Genomic DNA, 23,280 nt, shown 5'->3' on the forward strand with positions numbered 1-23,280 from the left:
TGAATATATGATGTCATTGGTGTAGTATTCCTTCCATTTAGAGCAGATTGAGTTCTTTGTATAGATTTATTTGTGTGTCCCTGTCTTGCATGAACTAGAATATCTAAGCTTTCTTCCCCTTGGAGCTCAAAGTCAAAAATGCGATGTCTTCTTTAGCTGGCCAACTGATATTAATCACTGCTGAAATTGAAGAATTGTTATTTCAAAGTAATTTTTCCCCATATGATGAGTTTTTAAAAAAATAAATATAAAATGAAAGTCTTCCACCAGAAAAATGGGAAACCACTTCGAGGGACGGATTGCTGCAAAATTCTTAGACAACCTGCAGTAATAGAAATGAGATATTGAACTCTAGGCTGCTGAATTCTGTTCATATAAAGCTACAAGGATGTATAACTGGATTTCATTGGAGGTGTGTGTGAGCATTTTATTTCTTTTTGTTAATAGTTAATATTTTATGCAATGGCAAGTGCTGTTTTTTTCTGACAACTCAAATGGTAAAAAATTTTAAACATTCAACATAGAATCAAATCCTAGCGCTGTGATGGGGGTTTCAACAGCTTCTATTCACGGTTCCCCCACCCTCCACTTCCCACCCCCCGGTAAAATTTCTTTTCTCACTTCAATTTTATAGCAGTTGGTCCTCTCATGGAAGATTTGTTAGCCAAATGAGTTACAGTAACATGAAAGCAATCCCAGCAACACGGTACATGTCCTAGGGTGGCCTCTAGGGAGGTTATTAGGGAAAGCAGTCTATAAACTCACCATATCTATAGATACAGGGAAATTTGGACATTAGAAATATTCGAAAGGATTTCTAAACTCTGCACACTTTAAAAAATCTCTGATTCTAAGTCTGCCAGAGAGAATAACTAAAAACCAACTAAGTGCTTGCTATTTGAATATATTCACCTCTGCCAAGCTAATTAAACTACCGGTAAAAAAGGAAAGAAGGAGAGGGACTTTCACTTTATGCAAATTCTACACAACATTTTTTGGGGAGCTGACTCCACCCCACTGCTATGGAAACGCACGTGCGTGTGTGAGCGTGAGTGTGAGTGTGTGTATGTGTGTGTGTGTGATTGCGCGCTCTTTCCTTTAATTCTCCCCCAGCCTAAGGACAGGCAGGAGGATAAACCCGGAGCAGAAGCAGCGCCAGCTCAGTCTGAGAGAGAGAGGGAGAGAGAGAGAGAAGGGGAGGGGACTGGACAGCACCGGACAGAGCCAGGGTTCGCAGCCCCGCCGACTTTGCTCTTTAAATTGGTCTCAAAGCCGATTACAGCTGATCTCCCACGTGACGTTTTACCTTCTGTCTCACCCAGAGCGAATTGCTCAGGGACAATCCTCCTTGGGCTGCGGTGCTTCTCCCCAGCTCGACCGCACCGCGGTTTGTGGCACGAACTTTTTTAGGGGGGTGGTGGTGGTGGTGGTGGTGGTTGGGGGTGGGAGGACGGCAGCGGGCAGGGCCGGGCGGAGCCAGTAAGAGGCTCTGACCGCAGACAGTCCGGCCTCCCGGGGAGCCCAGAGGTCCCTCTCGCCGAGCCCGAGGACTGAAGCCGTGGCTGCAGCAGCAGCTCCAGCAGCAGAGAGAGCGTCCGAGAGTCCCCTAGACGCCAGTGCCCGAGGGGAGGACAGGGCACTGGCCATCTCCTTAGGGTCAAGCGGCTGCAGTAAAGCCAGGGGGCGTCTAGCCCTCGAGGAGGAGCAGGGGAGCCCCTGGCCGCACTGCACCCTAACGCGGGGAAGTGGAAAGCGGCGCGGGGCTGTCCCCTCGGAGGAGGGGTGGGGGAACTTGCACAAAGATGCCGAGGGGTCCCCCGAGCTAGGGGCCCGCCAAGGACTCGAGCCCCGCTACCGGCCGGTCGGGTCCGGGCCCCCCTAGCCATGCAGAAGAGCGTGCGCTACAACGAGGGGCACGCCCTGTACCTGGCTTTCCTGGCCCGCAAGGAGGGCACGAAGCGCGGCTTCCTGAGCAAGAAGGCGGCAGAGGCGAGCCGCTGGCACGAGAAGTGGTTCGCCCTTTACCAGAATGTGCTCTTCTACTTCGAGGGCGAGCAGAGCGGCCGGCCAGCCGGCATGTACCTGCTGGAGGGCTGCAGCTGCGAGCGGGCTCCCGCCCCGCCCAAGGCAGCGTCTGGGACAGCGGGTGGCAAGGACGCCCTGGACAAGCAGGTAGGCTCCTCTGGCCAGAGCCCTGTCCTTTTCCTTTCCTCAGCTCCCTCACCTTTCCCGACCGCCGCGATCCCGTATCTGGTTTCGGGGATGCTGGGGGAGGTGTGGGATGGGGTGGTGGTCCCGGGGCAGTGCCCTCCTCAGAGGGGGCGCGCAGCCCAGAAGCTGAGTTCTGACAGTAGGGCAGACTAAGAGAGCGAATTTAAGAGCCGAAGATTAGTGTAACGCTGTTTTAAGGAGCCAGGGCCACCCTCGGGGGAGGGGGAGACTATTTAAGCATTCCCCCCCCTTCCCCTCTGGTGAACTGAAAATGAGGGTGATCTTGCTCTGTAATTGGGGAGAGTTTTTTCTTGCAGGCGCCGATCGAAATCAGTGGTCATTGTCAGTGTCACTATTAATATTCGCAGCTTCCCGCACTGTCTGGACTGGGAGAGTTCGGTTCCGTGACACGTGAAGGCACCTGTTGGATTTCACGTGGCTAGAAGAGATGAGGCTAATGAATCTGGGAAAGTTTGGTTTCCTACTTAATATGGCTGGTGGCTGGCTGTGTCCCTGCAAGTGCGTAACCACAGCTGGTGGTTCTGCAGGGCTAAATAAAAAGCCTGGTTCATCTTGGTAAAAGTGAACGTTTTGTTAGATGTTTTTTGGTCAGTGGTGGTTTGTGACAGTTTGCCATACAAACATTTGGTCTGTTGTGTCCAATTAAGGGGCTCCTAATGAATTCCCTGAGGATAATGATAATGTGTTGTGTATTCTGTCAATGTCCTAGACTGAACCCTTTCCTTCTTGTTCTTAGAAACTGAGATGATCTAAAAAGTATTTGGTGTGAGAGAATTCTTTGTACTGACTGGGTGGAGGTGGGAGTTAGGGGAGCAGGGGAGAATTCCCTCATAAATTCTGGGTGATAGCTTTTAATCATTTTATTTTGTGCCTTTCTAGGAATATTATTGTCTATGGCTCCAAAAAGTTACTGGAAAACATCAGTTTTTGCCTCTATTCCTCTTGGGTCTTAGAATTATAGCTGATTAATTTTATTGTCCAAAAATTTTCCACTATGATTGCTTGTGAACATCCATGCCAAAGAACAAAAGGTTGCTTATCTGAGCCAAATAGGCAACTTTCTTAGCTGAGTTTTCAGTATTAGACAATGAACACTTAAATGATAGGGTTCAAAGGAGATGAAAACTAATTAAACTGAAAGTTTTCTAATTTTTCAATTTTGGATTTAGGTAGCTCAGACTCCAGTCTTCAGTAAGCCAATCAAACTTTTTTGTAGAAAGATTCATAGAAGGAGACTGATGTAATAAATATGTTGGAATTTGAGCATTTTTTCTCCAGTTGTATTTGGAAATCTATTCCTCTTTTTCCCTCCTTACCTATACAAATATAGAATTAGAAACAGAATATAAATATGATTTTAGTTCCCTAGAGAGGCACTCTGACTTAGTGGGACAGAGATGGCAGCCTCAAAATCCTGGACTCAATATTTTACTCTGAATACCTGCTGGCTTGTATGAGGCTGAGAAAATCACCTAATGTTTCCGTGTTCTATGACCTAGAGTTTAGGTAACTCTATATTTGTAGAAAAGCTGCTTGTCTTTAATTATTAGTTTTCTCATCTGGGAATTTCCTAGAATAGTAAAAGCACAGGTCCAGTATCTATCTCCATCCCCTGTAGCTGACTATTTAAATTGGAGTTGGATAAAGGGAAAATGGGATAGGAGGAATCTTTTCTAGGTTCTTATGTATAGATTTTTTTTTTTTTATTTTGGAGGGGTAAAGAAGGGAGGAGTGAGGGTGTGAGGGAATTCACCTTGAATAGTCTCTGCAGAAACTAGCCTCATCATTTTTTAACCATTAAAATTCTTGGTAAAATATATTTGAAATTATTTTCAGTTTTCCTCCAATTTATTGAACAACATTTATTGAAAAACTATTGTTCATATGGCACCAAGTGCTGAATTTCCCCAGTACCTTTCTATAATATTAACCAACAACTCTGTGAGGCTGGATGATACTTCATTGGATTGGTTTTACAGGTGAAAAGAAATGGGATGTGGAGGAGTTCTGCAGGGGATGCAGAATGACAGGAAGTACATTTACTAAATATGATTGAGTTCTTTTAAGATTGGACTATGTATTGCTGTATCTCCCCCAGAATTTAGCACAGTGCTTTGTATGCAGTAGATATCTTCTTAATTGAATAGAATTGACTTGAGAGAACTCACATGCATTACTCTCTTAATGTCACTTATATTATAAAACTTACAGAAAAATAGAAATGAAAAAGCTAAGATAAAGATGAAATGCTTGATTCTAATTTCAATAAGCAATAAGGAACCACTGAAGTTGTTTGAATAGGGGAGTAGCATTGTCAGAAGGTTAACTAAGAGGCTGCTGTAGTTATCCATCAAAAAGATGATGAAGGTTTGAAAGTGTGGTAGCTGTGTAAGTAGAAAGAAGGTAATATGTGAGAGATGTTGAAAAGATGCTACAAATGATTTCTACCAGCTGTGAGGGAAAGTGCTGAGTCAAAGATGACACCTACATTTTGTAAACCTGGGAAACTCTAGGGATGGTGATACTCTTGACAGAATTAGGGAAGTTTGAAGAGGGTTGGCCTGAGGAGGTGGGGGAGAATAATAATGTAATAAGCTCTTCAATGTTGATGACAGCCCATCCATGCCTGTCTCTCCTTGATAGCTTATGTTGCTCTACTTAAAATGAAAAATGTATATGTGGAGTGTTCTTATGGGAGAGTACAGAGCCCACCCACCCACTACATCTTCTGTAGCCACTAGATTATCTGGGGTTTGGGGGGGGGCGGTTGCCGTGATGTTTCCCAAAAGCTCTTATGCAGTCGCTGCTGTAGATACCAGGGAATGGTCAGATTATAACTGCTCTGAGGCAGTCAGGGGAGCTAACTAGTTCTAGCTAGTTTGAGGGAGAAGAGTGAAGGAATGTCAGAAGATAAGGGTTGGTGTAGTTGTGTTGGACCTTTTGGGAGGGGGAGCATCTTCAAGGTCAAAATTATGTCCATAGTAATACTAAGATGATTTAATGTCTGATATGGTCAGTAATAAAGAAAATAACTCATATAAGCAAAAGTCTTATTGGGGGGAGTCCTCGATAATTTTTAAGAGTGTAAAGTGGTCCAAAGACAATAAAAAAATTGAGAGCCTTTGTACTCTGTTCCATGACTTGTCCAAGATCAGATAGCTGAGTACATACTGGGCCATATCAGAAATTCACTTATTTTCCCAGAGTTGTCTTCATCTTGTTTTGAAGATATAGGAGGCATATCATCATAACTATAAAGCTATAAGGGCCCCTTAAAGTTGATTTAATCCAGCTCCTCATTTTATAGGTGAACATTCTGTGACCAGAAAAATTGTAACTTCTTGTAACGCAGGTAGTAAGTGGCTGGATCAGATTTTGAACCTAGGTCCTCCTACTCTGAATCTACTTTTTTTTTTTTAAGAAGATTTTCTTTCTTTCTTTCTTTCTTTCTTTCTTTCTTTCTTTCTTTCTTTCTTTCTTTCTTTCTTTCTTTCTTTCTTTCTTTCTTTCTTTCTTTCTTTCTTTCTTTCTTTCTTTCTTTCTTTCTTTCTTTCTTTCTTTCTTTCTTTCTTTCTTTCTTTCTTTCTTTCTTTCTTTCTCTCCTAATTCTCCCTTTTCCCCCTTATGATCACTTGCCACAGTTGGCCTCTGAGGATTCATCATTAAGGGCTCTTAATGCTTTTGGTTTCTGTGCACCAGATTTTTATTATTTGGGAAAAAAAGTATTCCCAATAGAAAGAATTAAGCTAGTCCTATGAGGCTTCAAAGATCATGTGACTGCCTGCTAGTGTACAGAACATTTATAAAGGAAAGGATGGAAAAGTGAGCAGTGAAGCAGTGACAAGTTTCAAGGTCCAATTGTATCTGTGTAGATGCAACCATCTGCCTAAATATAGCCAACATCTTTAGGATTAACATAAAGGAAATCAGAGGATGAGGAAATCCAAGAATTAGGATGCCTTGGGGAAGCAGTATGTTGCAGGGGAAGGAGCAGTGGGGCTGGAAGACAGGAGATTTGGGTTCTTCCCCTAACAAGATGTTTGACCTAGGGCAAGACACTGAGGTTTTGCTTTCTCATCTGTAAAACAAGAAGCTAGATCATCCCTAAGTTCAAAATTCTGTGAATAGAAGAGAGAAAAGGGTAAAAGTGTTCATGCTTTGTGGTATATGCTGTATTAGGGTTTCAAAACGCAGCTAGTTCAGAGGACATTGTCTTAAAGGAGCTGGGAAGATGATTGAAACGATGAACCTTTTAGTAAATTTGTAAATCATAACTCAGGTCCATTGGAGCCACCTCAGACTTACATCATAGAAAAAGACCCATTCTTGCTATCTCTTGATATATTCATCCACATGATTAAATTGTGATCTGCATTTGAGGGAACACCTAGGTGAATGAATTATTCTTACTTGATTAACTTCCATGAAGTGTCCCATATCATCTCTCAAGTTTAAAATTATGCCTGCAAACACCTAGTATTTTTTCCCCAGTGAAATGAATTTTTGTGTGGATAATAGCAGATACTTAAAAAGAAATACCATAACCCCCATGACTTTATCTCTTAGTTTCACCTTCAATTTTATTTCCATTTTGATTCAAATTAAGCTGGTTAAAAATTTGAAAACATTTCTTGGTCATCTTTTAGCATTTCAGTGGGTCTGTGATAGCCTCAGTGTGGCCAGTTTTTATACCCGTGGCATGGATCTCAGATTGCAACTGATCCATGATTTATTCTGAGCAATTCTTCACTTCTTTCCATAAATGTTTTTTAAAAGACTGTTGCAATTCATTGAAGGCCTTCATCTGGTTCTTTTAATACCACGAAACAAGCCACATTCTTTAAGCTATCCCAAATTTAGCTAACTTGATCTTTGTTTCCAATTTAGCAGAAAATATGTTGGTATGTTTCACCTTCCAAATATGTCTTGAAAGAAAAGCTTACTTTACAGTCAGCTCCAAAAGTCTTTTCATGGTGGGTTAATTCCCAAGGACAGTAATTATGATATTATCAAAGGGATTTTGATTAAAAATGTCCTTTTTAAGAAGTAGTAGTTTTCTGTTTTCCTCAAAAAGTTATATCTCATGTATTACAGAAAAGGAAAAGAAAGCTATTAGGTAGGGCTAAACATGTAGACCTGCCTCACTTTAAAAGATAGACCACGTAACATAATGTAGAACAAATATTCCCAGAGATAAAGAATTTGATATCCTAGAAACTGCAAGAAAAAAATGGCAGAGCTGGGAAACAAATATTGTGTTTTGCTATTGTTTGTTTCTTTTTTAAAAAATTAGAAAATATGTAAGGCAAAATAGCCAAACCTTCAAAAATAATATTTGTAGTTATCTATTAAAATAAGAAAGGGATTAAAAAATTAACCTTAAAAATGCCATTATTTAAACATAGGTCCTTTAAAAAGATAAGTACACTTGGGTATAACATTTTGAAAAAAATATATTGATGACGTAATGGATTGAGAGATGGTCTTGGAGTCAGGAAGACTTACTGATACAGATTTAAATTCTTTACTCTGTGACCCCAGGGGAGTCTCTACCTCTTGGTGTTTCATATACTTCTCCAGGACATAACAGCATGTTAACAGAGGATTTATCAGACTTTTTAAGCCATAGATCTTTTCCTTACCCAAATATTTTGCTCACAAGGTTATTGGGAAAAAGGAGCTTTTGAAACCTGAAAGCAATATAGAGAAATATTCATTACATATATTTCTTCTTCTTTCTTTTTTAAATCCTTACCTTTCATCTTGGAACAGATGCCAAGTATTGGCTCTAAGGCAGAAAAGTGGTAAGGTCTAGGCAATGGACTTGCCCAGGATCCCATAGTCAAAAAGCATCAGGCCAGATTAGAACCCAGGATCTCCTGTCTCCAGGCCTGTCTCTCCATCCACTGAGTCACCTAGCTGCCCCTTGTTACCATATATTTCTCCCACCAATAATGGAGACACATGCAACCAGGATGGACATAATTTGTACTATCCAGCTTCAATAAAGCATTTTGTTCAGTGTGTGATTTCATTTATATGAGGGAGATATCTCTTTAGTTCCAGAGGTTTAAAAGAAAAACCATTTATCATAATCAATGACAGATTAAACCCTTCATTTTAATTTTGAAGGAATTAAAAATTGTATGACCTCCCTTTGTCTCTTCATTAGCATTTAGTCCTTTCATGTTTTTTAGTTTGTTCATATTTCAAATAGAGGGTTCTATAAAATTGTGCATAGTTAGTTGTATGTAAGTCTTTAAAATGTTTTTCATGGGAGATAGACTCAATTTTCAGTTAATGGTGTTTAATTGGTGCCCAGAAATCAACTCAACGGTTGTTTACTAATTAAAAATGTCTAGAATGAAAACAGATACCAAAATAATAGTATACAGATTTTAAAATTTAGTTAGGAGGGCAGAAATGACTTGTTACTTGTACATTGTAATCATCCTTTCAATTTGCAAAATCAAGTACAATACAAATTTGTATCCTCACAGATTAGCAAAATCCAATTATTTGAATTTTTGCTATTCTATTCCTTGTGATACATCCAGTTTATGTTTCTCTATATGACTGGACATGAGAAAATTCATCTTGGAAGTGACAGTATATCCACAGCACTCATTCTTATTGTGACTAGTGTTGCCTGTTGGATATAATAAATAACAACAGAAATATGTAAAGGTAATGTTGAATAGGGGGAAACACTATTATAATACCTTCATCAATGGAGATGAAAAAATGAAATTATTTTCCCCATCCCTTGCAACATGAAGCTAGCTTTAAAAATAGTTTTTGTATCATAAGGCAAGTTGTTGAGAGTATGAGAGACACCTTACAATGCTCCAAATGTTTCTGGTTTTAATAAACAAGTGTTAGTAATGTGTTTGAAAATCAGTCATTAACTGTCATCTACTTAATGCAAATCATGGTAATGTAGTTAATTTGGCATACTACTTGAGTATACAATAGGAAGAATTTTAAATAAGGTATAATCGTTTTAAAGATTTTTATTTCTTTAAATTGAGAAATAAAGATAGCCTTAAAAAAAAAAGAAAAAACTCATTTTGGGGATTATAAATATAACATCATGATGAGAGTGAGCAAAATTTTATAATGATAAAGAATTGCATATCTGTCGATTTTGACAATTTAAAAACACCCTTTTATTTTCACACCTGTTTATTCTTTAAAAAAAAAACTAAATACAATAATTTTGCATCCATGTTCGGAGTATTATAGATTTACAGAGGAATGTACTTAGATGTTACCTAGTTCTCCCTTATTATTTTTAAAGATGGGGAGACTAAATCCTAAAGAACAAATAGCTTTCTCAAAGTCACAAAAGTAGTTATTTGCAATGCTAGGGATTTGGGCATGAGTCCTCTGTCTCCAAATGAGGCAATCTTCCCATTTTATATATATAGATGAATAAATTGAGGCCCACCAAGTTTTTTAAAAAATCCTTTAACCCAGGTACTTCATATCATGGGCAAACATTGTCAGTCATGGAGACTTAAAGGCTTTTATTTTGTGTGAGTAAAATTCTGTTACTTGAGTTTTAAATCCAATATGTGTATAACTAAATTAATCAGAATTAATCCTTTTAGAAAATTAGTTAACCTAAATAGTAAAATTTTAATCTTTTCAAGTATCATCAAATGGTTGCCAAGTACCCAGATAATATTGTGCTAGATAATAAGATGTTAAATGTTTAAATATTATTTCATAATAATTGGCTGTGAGGTTAATTCTGTTATTCCAAATCTGTTCATTACATTTCCAGTGGTGTAGTACAACTTTCTATTCTAGCAGCCTAAGGAGTTGGAATCCATTAATAACTATATTCTTCATTATAGCCAAGTTTGTCATATTCTTTTCAAGTACTACAAATATGGGGGGGGGGAGAGGGAGGGAGAGACAGAGACAGAGACAGAGACAAAGAGAGAAGAGAAAATACATATTGGCAGCTTCTTGTAGAAATAATGACTTTAGTAGCTGGAGCAGAGACCCAGAAAGCAGATGTTCTCACAGTTTTTCTTGTTATTGGCACTTGAGATACTTATGCTTTAGTGAAAATCAGAAATATGAAATCAATTTGCCCCAAACTGCTAACAGTGGCTACAAAGCACCAAAAATATACTTCTAAGGAAAACAAGAGAAAAATAACAATTTGAAGAATGGCATATGAATATTTAAATAAGGTGTTATCTCTTCCTCTTTTGATTGTATATGGGGAGTGGGGAATGAGGCAAGAAATTTTAGATAGATTGATAGCATTAAAACAGAGTGGAGGATAGAAGTTGAAAAAGCATTTCCGAGACCTGATATTCTAAATCTCTGATCATATTAGTATGGGTATTTACTATGGTGGTGCAGATCTCAGTCCATCCATCCATGCCTGCCCATCCTATGAGATTCTTTCTTGTCAATTCCTTTGCTTACATCCTTCACAAAGGGGTGAAGGGACTTTCCCATAGCTCTCCTGATGTGTGGGTAGGCTATCCACCAGTTATTCTTTAATCTTGCTATGTGGTTTCCCCTATTGCTGTTTCTCTTGTTCAGTTCTCAATTGGGAATGTGTTGGTTTACTCACAACTGCTATATACCTCTCTGTTGCTCTTTGGGTGACCTCCAATTATAATTTTTTTGAGTATCCTGGTAATCATTATTTGCCAGGACTACATCACAAATCATGATATTCACAAAAGCTGAAAAGAAATGCATGCATTTTATTCCTTGTTTAATTCCTGTTCTATACTTAATCTTTTCTCCAATTCTCATCTTGCATATTTTCCTTGTGCCATTTCTTAATATATTTATTCCCAGACTTAAGAGATATCTTTATCCTTACTCTAGTCTCTGAATACTAGTAAAGATGAATACATGTAGAGAAAATAATTATAATATTAATCCAATGGCAAAAAGCCTTAGAATGGTCGAAGATAAATGGTGGGAAATGAATGGCTATATTTTTCTTTGTTGGCTATGTGTATAAAGGAAGGAACTGAGCTGATGAAAGTCTGGAACCCAAATGAGAATATTACTAGAATGTATTTAGTTAGAATCATTAAAAAAAAAAACCCTTACTTTCTGCCTTAGAATTGATTCTAAATATTGGTTCTGAGACAGAAGAGTATTAAGGTCTAGACAATTGGAGTGACTTGGCCAGGGTCATATAAGTAGGAAGTATCTGAAGTCATATTTGAATCCAGGATCTCCTGTCTTCAGGCTTGACTTTATCCATGGAGCCACCCAAATGCCCTTGTCAGAATCATTCTTGACTCATTCTCCTCCCATTTATCAAATCTTTTATGAAATCTTCTTTCTAATGCCACTGTATTTTTCACATTTGGCCCTTTCATTCAAAGGGCTACCAACATATCTCAGAACCTTATCACTAAATTATTGAAATAGTCCCCTAATTGCCTCAAGTCTCTCCCCACTCCAAACCATGTTCCACATGTTTACAAAAGTCATTTACGAAGCACAGATATGACCATGTCACTCTCTTCCTGTAATTCCAGAATCTCCCTATTATCTTTGGGATCAAATACAAATTCTTCTGTCTAATATCTTTTTTTTTTCATCACCTCCATTTCCAAGTATATTTTCCTCTCTCCTTCTTGGAATTCCTCATAACAAAGGATAAAAAATAAAAGGGGGGTAAAAGTTCAGCAGAACTAATCTCCACATCAAAAATGAACATATTTGGAGACAGCTGAATAGCTCAATGGATTGAAAGCCAGGCCCAGAGATGGAAGGTCCTGGGGTTAAATCTGGCCTCAGACATTTCCTAGCTGTGTGATCCTGGGCAAATCACTTGACCCCCATTGCCTAGCCCTTAACACTCTTCTGCCTTAGAACCAATGCACAGTATTGATTCTAAGATGGAAAGTAAAGTTTTTAAAAAAATGAACATATTTCATGTTCCATACTCATGGTTTCTGACTTTGATAAAGACTTTTGGAGAGATATCTTTTCATATCTCTTCGTTGGACCCAAACTTGGCCCTTATAATTTTGCAACACTGTTTCCATTATTTTGTTGATGTTTTCAGGAATTGTGTACATATTTTTCTTGCATCTGCTAATTACATTGTGCATCAGTTCATATGTCTTTCCTTTTTCTCTGTATTAATTATTTCTTACACTCTAGTGACATTACATTAGCTTTATGTGCCACAATTTGTTTAGTTATTTTATTGGAAATGAAAGTCAATGGACTTTTGTTTCCAGATTTTTGCTACCACAAAAGTGCTGCTATAAATATATTGATGTATATGGTGCTATTTTGGAATTTGATGCCCTTAGAACATATGTTTGGATATTTTAGCCCCTTAATTCATATGATTCTAAATTGCTTTCTACTATGGTTGGACCAATTCATAGCTCCCCCATTAGTGAATTAGTGTGCCCATGTGTATCCTTTCCCCAACTTCACCAATGTTAATTATGTCCAACTGTAACTATCCTTGCCAATTTGCAGAATTGTGAGGTGAAACTTTAGAGTTGTTTTTATTTGTAAGAAGTTTGTTTATACTACCAATCTGGGGCATTTTTTTAAATATTTGTTAGTAGTTTGTACTTCTTTTGGGAAGTATTTGTTCCCATCTTTTGACCACTTATCTGCTGGGGAATGACTCTGTTTGCCATTTAAAGCCCTTCCCAGCCTGACTACAACCTACCTTTTCAGCCTTATGCATTATTTCACTTTGGTCCAGCCAACTAACTTTCTTGTTGTTCCTCACATTCCATTTCCTGTTCATGCACTTTTTTCATTGGCAAAGCAGTATCCTTTCTCATCTATGCTTCTGAGAGAACCTAGTTTCTTTTGCAATTCTGTTCAACTACCACTTTCTTCTTTGAGGTCTTTCCAGATTGCCTCACCATCTGATGCACACAGCTAGTATACTAGTCCTCTCCCCAATACCTTTTATTGTGTGTGTGTGTGTGTGTGTGTGTGTGTGTGTGTGTGTGTGTGTGTGTAGGTAGGTAGATAGGTAGGTATATACTTGCAAGCTACCTCTTGGAATTCTGCCAAAAGGCATCTACACAGAGCAAGAGAATATGGGTGTGGAGAGCAGTCTTCTTGCTGGAATTTCAAGAGGATTTTTGGATTTGACCTAGGGGTGGACCATTTAGTATGCTACTGAATAGTGGATAAGAGAGTATGGAAAGATAGGAGGAATAAAAAAACCATTTAAAATGTTCTTTCTTTGAATTTCACTTTATTTGTAAAAGGAGGGGAGGGAACTAGTGTCCCTTCTAGTGCCAATCCTGTGATCCTATGATCTTCTATCTTCAAAAGAACTCATTTTATTTCCTCTGTTATAATTTCCTTGTTCTGATCAAGGGCACCACAATCCTTCCACTCACCTAGGTTCATAACCTCTCCTACAACTTTGTTCTTTATTACTCTGCCATATCTCATCATTGTTAAGTCTCATGGATTCTTATTCCAGAACATCTCTTGCATGTAGCTCCTTCCTCCATTAGTACTTAAAATTTAAAGAATCTTGAATGTTATAGCTAGGAGGGACCGTTAAAGATCATTTCATTCTCCTTGTTTTTGTAGATGAAGAAACTAATGCTTTCTCAGGGTCACATAGCTAGTCAATGGTGAAAACCAGGGCTAGAATACAATTCTCCTTCATTTCCTGTTCTGTCCTCTTTATATTTTACCATTTTTTCCCAGGGAAGGTAAAAAATGTAAAAAAAAATGGGTTGTTTTGTTTTTGCTTCTTAAATATTGATGAATTGGGGAGGATAGAGCTTCATGTGAGATACTTTGGCTTCAAGCTGTTGGTTTTGTCTAAATGAAAAAGTAATCTCCCTTTGAGTGTTTCTTTTTGCCTGGGATCCATTCCCTTAAATAGGGAGGTTGGAAGCAACTCTAAAAGTAAACCTTGGCAATAGTAACAGTATTTATGAACAAACAGATTTGACAATAAATAGCATGGCTGATTTAACTTCTCCGTTTTAAAAAATTTATGGCCACAGTAGCTTTCATTTGTTTCTTCTATACTGAAATGTCTCATGGCATTGAGGAAGAGTCACTGAAAAACAGCAATAAGAATGCTGGCTATATTGTCAGGTTTACAAAAAGTTTTACTTTCTCAGACTTTTAAAATTGAAAATTGACCAGATTTCTTTTCGAGCCTGTGGGTTTGGGAACCCATGCTAATTTGTGTGAATGCTATAAGCTGGGGGACTAGATGTTGGAAATGGTGACAAGGAATACTTTATAAAAACTTGAATAGTCCCAATCAAGTAGGAATCTTACTGAGAAAAGAAACCTTCCCAGCCCGTAGATGTGGATAGTTACATTTTTCTGGTAAAAGGGGAATTAAAATGAAGAGAGACCTTGTCTAAGGAATTAAACCTAAACAGGTTGAGTTAGTCTAAGGTAGGCTTTTACAATTTTTAAATTTTTTTAACGGTAGCCATTCTTAAGATTTTTTGGGGTCACAGACATGTTGGACAGGCTGGTGAAATCTATTGACCCCTTCTCAAAAGAATATTTTATTGCCTAGGTTCATAACATGATTATTGTTTTTAGTCATTGTAGTTGTGTCTGACTCTTTGTGACCCCATTTGGAGTTCTCTTGGCAAAGATACTAGAACAGTTTACCATTTCCTTCTCCAGTTCATTTTATAGATAAAGAAACTGAGGCAAACAGGATTAAGTGACTTGTCCAGGGTCACATAGCTAGTGTCTGAGACTGGATTTGAATTCAGGAAGTTGAGTCTTTCTGACTCCAGGCCAGGTTCTCTATACACTGCACCCCCTAGCTGCCCCAAATTTCATTTAGAGGTTTGCAAAAAGAAAAATGTAATTTTTTTTCCCCATCTGAGGTCACACATACTGGACCCTTTAGAGTTTCTGAACTCCAGGTTAAAAACCTCTGGTCTGAAGGAAGATAGAGTTGTAGGCTGGGGAAAAGGATTAAATGGAAGAGTTGAAGAGTTGCTGTTGTATAAAGGTTTATCTCAAATACACAATTAATAAAAAACAAAAACAAAAAAGGGATGGGAATACAGTTGAAATGGCCCTGGCGAGTTTATGCTGTAAAGCAGGAATTGGATTGAGAAGAAAAGAGCTGAGAAGGAAATAGTCAACCACTCCAATGTCTTTGCCAAGAAAATCCTGTGGATGGTATTGATGAGCTATGGCTCCTTGGGTCATGAAGAGTAGGGTACAACTGAGCAAGTATGGTGAAGGTACTTTGCTAGGCAGGCACTAAGCTTATAATAGTATCTACCATACTGGAATGTTTTCAAGTCAGGGCAGAGGGACAGAGCACTAGCCCAGGAAAATGCGAAGAGGTCCATCTTCAGAAGATGGAATTTTAGGAACTTGGAAGGGCTGCTGACTGGCATTTCTTCCCTATGTCTCTGTAACCTTCTTGCCCCATGTAATAGTGGGTATATCTAATGGTAAAGGAGAGGAAGAGAAGATGGAGTCTCCTCCCTCTTGGGGCAGGTCTCTGGAGGGGGTAGATGTGGTTAAATTAGCGGGGGGGGGGAGAGAGAGAGAGAGAGAGAGAGAGAGAGAGAGAGAGAGAGAGAGAGAGAGAGAGAGAGAGAGAGAGAGAGAAGAGGAATGAGTCTATGTTTCCCCCCTTTCAGCCTCCCTCAGCTATGGCTTCCCACTTGGTCTGCCTCTGTACTTCCCTCTATAGTCTGAGTTCAATATGAACTCCTTCCCTTGAGAAGAGAGGAAGAATTCTCACTCTCCCTCAGTTAGCTATTCCTTCCACTCACTCTAGAGTCAGTTGGAGAAGGGTAACACTCTTTTATTTCTATATAGTTAAAGTCAGGGGAACCAGGAAGATGGCTGAAGGGGTTAGGGTCTAAAGGAAAGAGGGAAAAGAAAGTCCCTGCCTACTATATCTTCCTCTCCCAAAGTTTTGGGGAACCCGGGCTTTGGCAGCTCTGGGCCCCAAGAGGTTCAGATATGAGGGACCCTGGTCTTTGGCCACAACAGAGCAAAGTCCAGACCCAGGGCACCAGGAGCTGTGAGAAGTCTTGTTGAGCTGCTTCTCGTCTTTTCTCTGGTTCTTCCACTTCTAGTTGGGCTCTGTGGGGAAGGATGCTCAGGTATCAGGGGAGAGATTTGAGTCTCTGGCTCTGGATCCAGTCTGAAATCAGACCTTCCCCTTTGCTATCTCAAGGCTAAGAGACCAAAGGTCCCTGTCCTAGAATCTCTTGGCTTCTCTAGGTTCCAGCCTCCTGAGGCCCCTTCCCATTGTGGTTGAGAAACTTCCACAGCTTCCCAGACTGTCACTCAGTTCTTGGGTTTAAACCTCTATCACAGTCGGAAGATACTTCTGCCTTGTAGCCATTCCATGGATGGGACACATTCTTCCTGGAATCTCCATTTTAAGAAAGGCTGTGGTCAGTTGTATTTATTCCTTCACTACTTTCCTGGGTCCAGGCCTGATTTGCTGTACTTATTCTTTCTCCATCATGTGGAATATATTCACCCCTGGATACATTCTGTTTTTTATGACTCCCCTTCTCCCCCACCCCCCACCCCCAACTACTTCTCATTTTCCTTTAATGTCATGTCTTCTCCCATTAAAATGTAAGCTCCTTGAGGGCAGGGATTGTCCATCTTTTTTCTTGTGTTTGTACTTCCAGAACTTAGCTTAAGATAACACTTAATAAAATGCATACTGATTTGGTTTGCAAAGGTTTTAGTCTGCACTGTTAGAATAGCACCAAAGCTAGGAAATTCCTTAAATCTTGAACTAAGGAGATATTTCCATGTGACATGGACCTACTTTATCTTTATTTTATTTTGGGATAGGTTGTTCTTTAGAGCCCAAGTTTCAAGATGAATCTCTTATTTCCTTTAAATGTGACATATAAATAATAGAAGATAAATATATAAAATATATATAATATAGCACACATTCCTTTATGTACGTATTAGAACAATTGGGTAGTAGGCGATATTTCTTTTGTTGGTAGTGAGGGAATAAATCTGTCTTCAAGCTGTGTAGATGTAGGACTTAATTTCCCCACAATACCTGGGAGTAGAATATCTTTCTGCTCAGATTTTTTTAAAATAATATTTTATTTAATCATTTCCAAGCATTATTCATTAAAGACAAAGATCATTTTCTTTTCCTCCCCTCCACCCCCCATAGCCGACGCATGATTCCACTGGGTGTCACATGTGTTCTTGACTTGAACCCATTTCCATGTTGTCAATATTTGCATTAGAGTTTCGTTTAGAGTCTCTCCTCTGTCATGTCCCCCCAATTGCTCTAGTTAGGCAGTGGCTTTTCCTCGGTGTTTCCACTCCCATAGTTTATCCTTTGCTTATGAATAGTGTTTTTTCTTCTAGATCCCTGCAGATTGTTCAGGAACATTACACCACCACCAATGGAGAAGTCCATTACATTCGATTATACCACAGTATATCAGTCTCTGTGTACAATGTTCTCCTGGTTCTGCTCCTCTCGCTCTGCATCACTTCCTGGAGGTTGTTCCAGTCTCCATGGAATTCCTCCACTTTATTATTCCTTTTTGCACAGTAGTATTCCATCACCAACATATACCACGATTTGCTCAGCAATTCCCCAATTGATGGGCATCCCCTCGTTTTCCAGTTTTTGGCCACCACAAAGAGCGCAGCTATGAATATTTTTGTACAAGTCTTTTTGTCCATTATCTCTTTGGGGTACAGACCCAGCAGTTCTGCTCAGATTATAAAGTGCATTTGGATGAACATGTTATAGAGCTTGTCCAACATTCTGTTCATCTGAGACCATTGGAAAGGTGGATAGAAATTTAAGTCTAGAGTTGAACAGGAGGAAAGGGGGCTGGATTGACTTTAGACAAGGTAAGATAATAAATATTTATTGCTTACTGGATGTCAGGCACTGCGCTAAGCACTGAGGATACAAATACAAGCAAAAACAGAGATAGTACTTGCTTCAAGAACTTACACACACACACATACATACATGCACACACACATATACATGCATGAGGAGCTGAGAAGTAAGAATAGAGAGGAAAAGTAACCTGGAGGGGCATTGTGCCAGTGGTCAGAAAGTTTGAAGCAGAGACTGGAGAGGAATGAAGGTTGGCAGACTGGGCTCCTCTTCAAAATGGAGACTCAAGGAGGAATTCACCAGTGGGTGAAGAGGGCTGGCATGTCAGAAGAATGTTATGAGGTGAGATGGCCGCTGCTAAAGCAGGAAAGCTTTTTCTTTAGGAGACTGTAGAGCTCTTTTAAGGACCCCAAACTTCCCATATAAGCCAGGGCCAACCTCTTTAATCACAACAGACTATTACTTAAAATTATAGCAGTGAGGCATGGGATACAACCATCTACAAAGAATTATGTAGACGTTGCAATTAAAAATGAATATTCCACAGAGGGTAATGCCACAGTGAAGAGAAGGGTGAATAGACTGTGACATATAACCAAGAGAAACCCCCAAATAGAACAGTGGTGAAAGAGTTCATTGAGGAACTATATGATAGGAAGAGAAGATGCATTAGCCATGTGATGAGAGTGGGTGATGAAAGGTAGACAGACAAAGTGCACCATGAGTGCCCTCTTAATGTCAGGAGAAAGCAAGGGAGACTTCCAGCATATATTTCCTTGAACTTACGGGAGGACACCATCAAGAGCTGGATGGGTTCCCCAGTGGGAACTTATGAAATGGGGAGATCCCCCCATCCCTCCAAGTCATTTAAGTATTTTGGACTTGAGAGAATATATCCCAGAGGGCTGCTCATGAACATCCAGCAGTGATATTACCAGGCAAGGACAGTGATGTTGAGGAAGCTTTAAGACAAGGTGGAAGGTTTGAAAGTGGACCTGTGAAAACTTTGTGAAGTAAGCAGATGAATCAGGAAGACAGGGAGTTGGGGTTGAGAGAAAGATGCCATATAGAGTCTTTCAGATAAGACATATCTGAATGGTATTGGTGATTACACAGCTAAGGTAAAAGTTGTGATCCAGGCTTTATTGAGGGATGTCTGGGGAAGACTCTAAAAAGCATTCTGTTCTAGACTCTAAACTCCTAACATTTGAACTGTGAATTGCAGGGACACCATCACTCATTTTTGGGTAATAACTGTTCAACTCATGACCTGGTCCCCCCATTGAATGTGACACACTGGAGGTACATAGATCCATTTATAATAATTAGTTAAAACACAAAAAAAGATTTTTTTAAAAGCAAGGAATAATAATGATAATATCTAGCATTTATATGGCATTTTAAAATTTATAAAGTGCTTTACATATGTTATCTCATATGGAAAAGAAGGGAATCCAGTAAACCAATTTTTGCATCCATATTTAAAGGGGTGCAAATCTGCTCTTCCAGGGGAATTATAATCAGATTCCTCCTCAATCTTTCCAACTTCCCAGCACAGCAAAAGAATAGTCACTTTGCTCCTCATAGCCAGGTGGTGTAGTAAGCAATGTTCTTATGAAATTTTTTTATGTGATTTGGCATTTGTGACATATTGAAATCACTAGGAGTTGTACTTTTGCAAGGATTGTAGGAGCTGGCCCTAACTTGTTAAATAATAAAGAAAAACACTGCTTGTTTAACAAAGTCCAGATGTTGTTAGGATTGATATTTCATTCCATGGAGTAGGGGTTTCCATTTTCTTTTTATTATTCTATTACATATCATGTATATATCTGTGATTGAGGGGATGATTTTTCTTATTAGCTGAATTATTCAGGTCTTCTAGCTGTTCCAAAATTCAATTTTAATTCTAGAGCTGGGAATTCTTGAGGACTTCTATTTCCTGATGCCAGACTAACTTTTGTTTTCATTCAGTGGTTTGCTACTCACACTTACCCCACCTTTTTCTCTATGTATGTTGCCATTTTGGTGACCTCGCTTACAGTCTTGTTTTTCAACCATTTTATCCTTCAATTCTGAGACCCATCTTAATAAGAGCCAGAATTTATATAGTGCTTTAAGGTTTCCAAAATGTTTTACATATATTTTCTCATTTGAGCCTTTTTTTTAACCCTTACCTTTCATCTTTGAATCACTACTAAATATTGGTTCCATGGCACAATAGTGGTTACTACTAGGCAGTGGGGGTTAAGTGACTTGTCCAAGGTCACATAGCTAGGAAGTGTCTGAGGCCAAATTTGAACCTAGGACCTGTCTCCATGCCTGATTCTCAATCCCCTGAGCCTCCTAGCTTCCCTTCATTTGATCTTTTTAACAATTCTATGAAGTAGGTGTTGTTATCTTCATTTTATAAATTAAAAAATTGAGGCTGATGGGGTGAATAACTTGTCTATATATAGCTAGGAATTATTTCAAGCAGATTTTAAAGGTATTTGTTAAAGTTGTCTCTGGATGACTTTTGCTAAGAGTTTTACTTATTTCAAGAAATTATATGTGTGTTCTTTGTAATCTGGTTTACCTATCTGAGTAACACAGTTTTGCCAACTCAATTAGTTGTGATAATCTCCATTAATCTCTTTAACAATAACTTTTCATGTTGTCCATGCAATTTTGATCTCCTCTATTATACCTTTTATGTTAGTTTCTTCCAATTCAGCTCTTTTCTTCAAATTATGTACAATTTAGAGGGTTGCCATTCAATATTTCTATTTGCTTTTAATTGTGTAAAAATTTTTTAAATGTTGTTTAAAAACATATCATCACTGAATTCTAATAATGTGCTTGGCTTCAGCAAAAAAAAAAAAATAAAACCCAAAAGATTAGAAATAGATTCCATTTATTTCTGGGAACTTGCTACTGACAAGAATTTCTGGTTGAGTAACAGTAAATGAAACAAAGGGTCAAACCAATTGTAAGCATCCTTGGATTAATATTAAAATGTCACTATTATAGAGTTTTGATGCTTATTTTTTTTTAAAGAGAAAGTAAAAGAAAAGAAAAAGAAAAAAGGTACTGGCAGTTTCACTTGATGAATAACAGAATTTTAAAATGAATTTCTAATACTCACCTCAAATGCTCTCTAATTCTCACATCTTTCAGGTGAGCAACAGCCCCTAACAGATATGAACCATGACCAGCCTACTAAAGAAAATATAAAAGAGAGACCCAGACCCAGAGTGAATCGAGTACTTTCCACTTAGGGATTCCCCTGAATATCTAGCTGTGATTTCCAGGTATTCTTTTTTTTTTTTAAACTTTTTATTGAAACCCTCATCTTTTGTCTTAGAACCAGGTTAAGGGTTAGGTAATGGGGGTTAAGTGACTTGCCCAGGGTCACACAGCTGGGAAGTATCTGAGGCCAGATTTGAACCTATGACCTCCCATCTCTAGACCTGGCTCTCAATCCACTGAGCCACACAGCTGTCACCAATCTAGGTATTCTAACCTCTGCTTAGTGAGAGTGAAACTTTCTCTAACTGGGCCAGTTGCACAAATGCCTGGGAGTCCATTGGTATACAAAAACCAGAATCTCTTTCATTCTAAGAGGGGATACAAAGTGAGGATCAGAACAAGGGGGAGGGTGGTCCCTAGCTCTAAGGGATCTAGCTAGTTTCCCATAATCCTCTATGTTCCTCACAAGAGGGAGCCTTCCTGTCTTCTGACTAACTTACCAGCTCCCCGTTTCTATCTAGGTGTTCCCCAAAAGCTGACTAAGCTACTCTCTGTGCCCCTCAGTAGTTGGTTAGACTTATTTCCTTGGAGTCAATACTGTGTATTGGCTGTCAAGTGACTTGCCCAGGGTCACACAGCTGGGAAGTATCTGAGGCCACATTTGAACCCAGGACCTTCCATATTCAGACCTGGCTCTTTCTATACTGAGCCACCTAGCTGCCCTTAGCTACCTCTCTTCTTAAGAGAGAGGGTAGCATTTTTCATTGTGAGTCCTTTGAAATCATGATTGGTTATTGCATTGATCAGAATTCTTAAGTATTGCAATGATATTATAATTGCATAAAATTTTCTGCCCCCCCTCATTTCATTCTGCGTCAGTTTATATGAATGTTTTTAGGTTTCTATGTAACTGTTCCCTTCATTATGGCTTATGTGATAATAGTATTCTGTTACATTCATATACCATAATTTGTTGATCCATCCCCAACTGTTAGTTTCCAGTTCTATACTACTACTGAAAGAGCTGCTTTAAATGTTTCTGTATGTAGAAGTACTTTTCCTCTTTCTTCCTTGGTGTTATAAGACCTAACTTTAAAAAAGGAAGCCCTTAGAATCAATCTATGGTATTGGTTCCAAGACAGAAGAGCAGTAAGGGCTAGTCATTGAGGGATAAGTGACTTGCCTAAGGTCACTGGGAAGCCAAATTTGACCCCAGAACCTCCTAATTCTAGGACTGGCTCTCAAACCACTGGGCCACTTAGCTGCCCTTTTAACATCTTTTTAACATCAATATTCCTTCATCGATGCTGTATGGGTGTGTATAATGGAACACTACACAGCCTGAAGAATTAAAATTATGTTACACCCAACCATAGTTATGAATATCTTCCATATTTTATCAATAAAGACATGCACAAAAGGAAGGTCGTGAATGATGTCGTTCAAGCAATTGATTGGAAAAAGAGGTAGGTCAATCATGTGGTCATAGTGAGAGATGAATTACCAGTACACAGACCAGGAGTCTCATTGGTTATAGGCATCGGTAGCCTTGAGAGATGTAGAGAGAAGCCCCCAGTACTTTGGGTTCATTCTTTTTAGGGAAGGATGTAGACAAAGTGCACAAGTGAAGATGGGAAAGATGGGTTGCATTTGTTGAAATATCCTCATCAGTGAAATTATAGATCTACTGGAGGATCCAGTCTATTGCTGCCAGGTTTGGTAAGTAAGAATCACTGAGCCTTATTCGGCAGCCAGGGTGGATAGAGTTAGATTTGAAAACATGAGTTCAAATGTGGCATCAGACCCTTATTAGCTTTGTTATCCTAGTTATTCTCATTTTCCATTTTCTCATGTGTAAAGTGAGGATAATACTAGCATAGACTTCATGGAGATGTTATAAAGATATAATAAATTGATAATAGTAATAGTAACTGGTATCATGTAGCACATTAAAGTTTGCAAAG

The 23,280-nt window shown here is 38.9% G+C and overlaps 1 protein-coding gene across 4 annotated transcripts in view; it reads left to right on the forward strand.

The window, feature by feature from the left end:
- The first annotated feature begins 945 nt into the window (after nt 1-945).
- RASGRF2 (Ras protein specific guanine nucleotide releasing factor 2) overlaps nt 946-23,280 on the forward strand; it is a 336,767-nt gene continuing 314,432 nt past the window's right edge. For 2 of the 4 annotated variants that reach the window (XM_001363426.4, XM_007487378.2), the window contains exon 1: nt 1,061-2,172. In XM_001363426.4, coding sequence (XP_001363463.1) covers nt 1,885-2,172 — 288 coding nt within the window. In that variant the 5' untranslated portion in view covers nt 1,061-1,884. Of the gene's footprint in view, nt 2,173-23,280 lie in introns of all 4 variants that reach the window. The other 2 variants (XM_007487377.2, XM_001363496.3) reach the window with 2 other exon arrangements.

Source organism: Monodelphis domestica, chromosome 3 (genome assembly GCF_027887165.1).
Source record: "Monodelphis domestica isolate mMonDom1 chromosome 3, mMonDom1.pri, whole genome shotgun sequence".
NCBI classification, from domain to species: domain Eukaryota; kingdom Metazoa; phylum Chordata; class Mammalia; order Didelphimorphia; family Didelphidae; genus Monodelphis; species Monodelphis domestica.